The sequence below is a fragment of the Centroberyx gerrardi genome, unplaced genomic scaffold, assembly GCF_048128805.1.
Source record: "Centroberyx gerrardi isolate f3 unplaced genomic scaffold, fCenGer3.hap1.cur.20231027 Scaffold_83, whole genome shotgun sequence".
NCBI lineage: Eukaryota > Metazoa > Chordata > Actinopteri > Beryciformes > Berycidae > Centroberyx > Centroberyx gerrardi.
This window is the reverse complement of record NW_027605219.1, coordinates 20001-24364: the sequence shown is the minus strand read 5'-3', so window position 1 is coordinate 24364 and position 4364 is coordinate 20001. Positions and strand designations below refer to the sequence as shown.

The 4364-nt window shown below is 44.1% G+C and overlaps 1 protein-coding gene across 2 annotated transcripts in view; it reads left to right on the top strand.

Annotated features, from left to right (window-relative positions):
* The first annotated feature begins 728 nt into the window (after positions 1-728).
* LOC139929167 (gamma-soluble NSF attachment protein-like) overlaps positions 729-4364 on the top strand; it is a 10668-nt gene continuing 7032 nt past the window's right edge. For both annotated transcript variants that reach the window (XR_013504186.1, XM_078282347.1), the window contains exons 1-6: positions 729-862; positions 1095-1162; positions 1407-1491; positions 1580-1597; positions 2207-2237; positions 2433-2542. Coding sequence is in view for 1 of the 2 variants with exons in the window: in XM_078282347.1 (XP_078138473.1) it covers positions 807-862; positions 1095-1162; positions 1407-1491; positions 1580-1597; positions 2207-2237; positions 2433-2542 (368 nt within the window). In the remaining variant the exon portion in view is untranslated. The remainder of the gene's footprint in view (positions 863-1094; positions 1163-1406; positions 1492-1579; positions 1598-2206; positions 2238-2432; positions 2543-4364) is intronic.

The following is a 4364-nucleotide window of genomic DNA, read 5'->3' as shown; positions in this document are numbered from 1 at the left end:
GCTGTCACTGGAAACCAGCAGACAAACGTCGGGGTCACCAGTGTAGAAGTGGCAGGAAAGTTGAGACGGACAACTTCTCTCGTTGACTACACCAACTCGTGTGTCATTTATTTTTAACCCACAGAGCAAGACTATTTACTTCACGCTCAAAAACACAACATACGTCGAGCTGACGTCAGACTCAGAAAACCAGACTTTCTTAAAGGGGCCGTGTCTCCTTAACCCTGAGAAGCACACAATATAACTGTGTGTGTTAAACATACCCAAACCACAGATTATGGTGAATAATGTCTATAGAGTCCGCCACAATATTAAAGTTCTGGTATTTCTATGTTATTGATTAGTTAGTATGCAGGTATCTGTCTCAGGCAGAACAGTGTTCTGGGTTCTAAAGGTTCCTGACTGGTTCTGTGTTTGGCTCTCTGCTGGAGAACGTCTGAACTGAAGTTTCAGAACATATTCAGATCATTTAAGAACAGGTTGAGGAAATCCAAGAACATGTTTAGAACATGTAAGAAGCTGTTTAGAACATTTAAAAACGTGTTTAGAACATTTAGGAACATGTTTAGAACATGTTTATAACATTTAAGAACGGACAAGAAAGGTAGAGGAGGAGAGTTTTTTGGAGCTTTGGGGTTTACCGTCGGGGCTTTTATTTTGAAAAGGAAAACGGACCGACAGCAGGAAGTCCAAAGGAAGCAGGAAGAGGCTGCTGAGCTGAGCTGACAGTGGAGTTAGTTAGCTGTTAGCCGTTAGCTAGCTGATAGTTAGTTGTAGTTGTTGTCAGGGAAACTAAACTGGTTGCCATGGCAGCTGAAAAGATCAACCAGGCGCACGAGCATCTAGCGAACGCAGAGAAACAGTAAGACTAACTGCTGTTAGCATGGTGGCTAACTGCTGGTTAGTTAACATGAAGGCTAACTGCTGTTAGCATGGTGGCTAACTGCTGGTTAGTTAACATGAAGGCTAACTGCTGTTAGCATGGTGGCTAACTGTTAGTATGTAAGGAGAAATGTCTGTTAGACTGATTCTCTTCTCCTGTTGCTGTGTGTGTGTGTGTGTGTGTGTGTGTGTGTGTGTGTGTGTGTGTCCAGTCTGAAGACCAGTTTCCTGAAGTGGAGGCCTGACTATGACAGTGCTGCAGCAGAATACTCTAAAGCAGGTAACACACACACACACACACACACACACACTCAGTCTGGGAGTTTCAATGTGCTAACCGCCTGTTTTATTTTATTTTGTTTTATTTTGTTTTCCACTGCTGTGTCTGCTGCTGTGATGTCATCAGTGATGTCATCAGTGAAGTCTCCTGCAGTGGAAACTACACTCTGTATTCTCTGTGTTTTTACAGCATCTTAGTTCTATATATATATTTCTATACTGACAGTGTGTGTGTGTGTTTCCAGCGGTGGCGTTTAAAAATGCCAGGATGTTGGAGGAAGCGAAGCAGGCGTATCTGCTGGAGGCCGACGCCCACACCAACAACAAGACGTATCCACGGCAACTGTGTGTGTCTGTGTGTGTGTGTGTGTGTGTGTTTCTGTGTTTCTGTTGTTTTTCTTGACCATTGACCTTCCAGATTGTTCCATGCTGCTAAGTGAGTATAGATCTACAGTACATAGACCTGCATCACATAGACCTGCATCCCGTAGACCTGCATCCCGTAGACCTGCATCACGTAGACCTGCATCCCGTAGACCTGCATCCCGTAGACCTGCATCCCGTAGACCTGCATCCCGTAGACCTGCATCACGTAGACCCGCATCCCGTAGACCCGCATCCCATAGACCCGCATCACATAGACCCGCATCCCGTAGACCTGCATCCCGTAGACCTGCATCACGTAGACCTGCATCCCGTAGACCTGCATCCCGTAGACCTGCATCACATAGACCCGCATCCCGTAGACCTGCATCCCGTAGACCTGCATCACCTGTTGGCCTTTCATACTGTTGTTTCATGTTTTATCTGCCTTTTCTGTTAAGTGTGTTTGAGTGTCCAGAAAAGCATGATACCAATATGATGTATTTTTATTATTATTATTATTATTATTATAGATCTGCATCACATAGACCTACAGTACATACACTGATTGGCTGACTGACATGACAAAGGAGCATTCCACACAAAATCAGTTTATTTACACATTTATTTATTCACACATGGAATATATACCTGTGTGTGTGTGTGTGTGTGTGTGTTGCAGAGCCCTGGAGCAGGCAGGCATGATGCTGAAGGTGAGTTACTGGGACCGGTTGGTATTTTAGACTGGGAGCAGACAGACTGGTGTCACAGTACAGCAGTGAAGTCTGCTTTGGGTTTTACACATTTAATATTATCTCTATATAATGTTATTATGACTGGGAAGTGTATATATTATTATAATATGTGTGTGTGTGTGTGTGTGTGTGTGTGTGTGTGTGTGTGTGCAGGAGCTGGGCAGGCTGAGTGAAGCAGTGACTCTGATAGAACGATCCAGTCTGATGTACGTAGAGAACGGGACTCCAGATACAGCAGCGCTGGCTCTGGACCGGGCCGGGAGGTACACACACACACACACACACACACACACACATACACACACACACTCACACACTATACACTCACACACATATTACATGGGTTCCTACTAGGGATGTTAATGATTAATCGACGATCGATTAATCACCATTAATAATTTGATCGATCAAGCATATATTAATCGATAATGTACGTTATGTGCTATTTCTCTTTTTTTAAAAATGATTTACCGCCACAAGGGCGCAATTTAACTTTCACCGCCTATACAGAGGAAGAAGAAAGGCAAGCAAGCGGGCGGAAGCATCACACCCGAAAAGACAACAGTGTTCATTGTAAACATTGTAATACAAAGTTGAAATTCAGCACCTCTACAAGCACAGTGAAGAGAATGCATTCCCCCGGCTGGCGAAGTTGGCGGGACACTATCTGTGCCTCCCGACCCGGGATGGCTGTTCCCCCGGAGCGCGTTTCAGACGGACTGACTGTCACCAGGCTGCTCTGGACTCCTCCCCGACCACGCAGACACGCTCTTATTCTTAAATAAACCAGCAGACTGTCGTGCCGTTGTTCCCGATACATAAACTGTGGCAGCGCCACAACATCGGCACGGCCGGCACGACATAAACAGTTAATCAACGTATAGAAATGGATCTAATCGCTCTGTAATGCGTCTGATGTGCGCATCACATCCTGTCTGTCAGTTGGCGATGCAGCAGCTCTGAACTCAACCTGACAGTCCGTCTCTTCTGAAAACATTCATAAAAAAATATAAAATTCCACAATGAACTCATGTGTTGTAACGGTAAAGAGGAACGTGACACTTTTCAGTCGGACAGTTCTAACGCTGCTCAACACAGAAAGTTCACATGAGTGCAGTGCAGAGACTTCACTGCATATTCCTCCAGTTGGCTCCGTTGGACACGATGGAAAGATTTAAAGTAATGAACCCTAAAGAAAGAACATGTTCAGCCTGTGGGAAACACTGACGCCCGTTGTCGGGGTCCGACTCTTTTGAATTCTGCTTGGTTGAGTAACTTGTTGAGTCGGCCTAAAGACAGGTGTAAAAACACACATTCTCTATTTTCTATTTTCTATGTCAAAAGCTGTTTTTTACATAATGATTAATCGATTAATTGGTCATTAACGTGACGATCGTTTAAGGACATTTCTGAAAATTCTCTATTGTCTATTGTCTACTGTACACACTCTACTGTCTACTGTACACACTCTACTGTCTACTGTACACACTCTACTGTCTACTGTACACACTCTACTGTCTGTCTACTGTCTACTGTACACACTCTACTGTCTACTGTACACACTCTACTGTCTACTGTACACACTCTACTGTCTGTATACTGTCTACTGTACACACTCTACTGTCTACTGTACACACTCTACTGTCTGTATACTGTCTACTGTACACACTCTACTGTCTACTGTACACACTCTACTGTCTACTGTACACACTCTACTGTCTACTGTACACACTCTACTGTCTGTCTACTGTCTACTGTACACACTCTACTGTCTACTGTACACACTCTACTGTCTACTGTACACACTCTACTGTCTACTGTACACACTCTACTGTCTACTGTACACACTCTACTGTCTGTCTACTGTCTACTGTACACACTCTACTGTCTGTATACTGTCTACTGTACACACTCTACTGTCTACTGTACACACTCTACTGTCTGTATACTGTCTACTGTACACACTCTACTGTCTACTGTACACACTCTACTGTCTGTATACTGTCTACTGTACACACTCTACTGTCTGTCTACTGTACACACTCTACTGTCTACTGTACACACTCTACTGTCTGTCTACTGTAC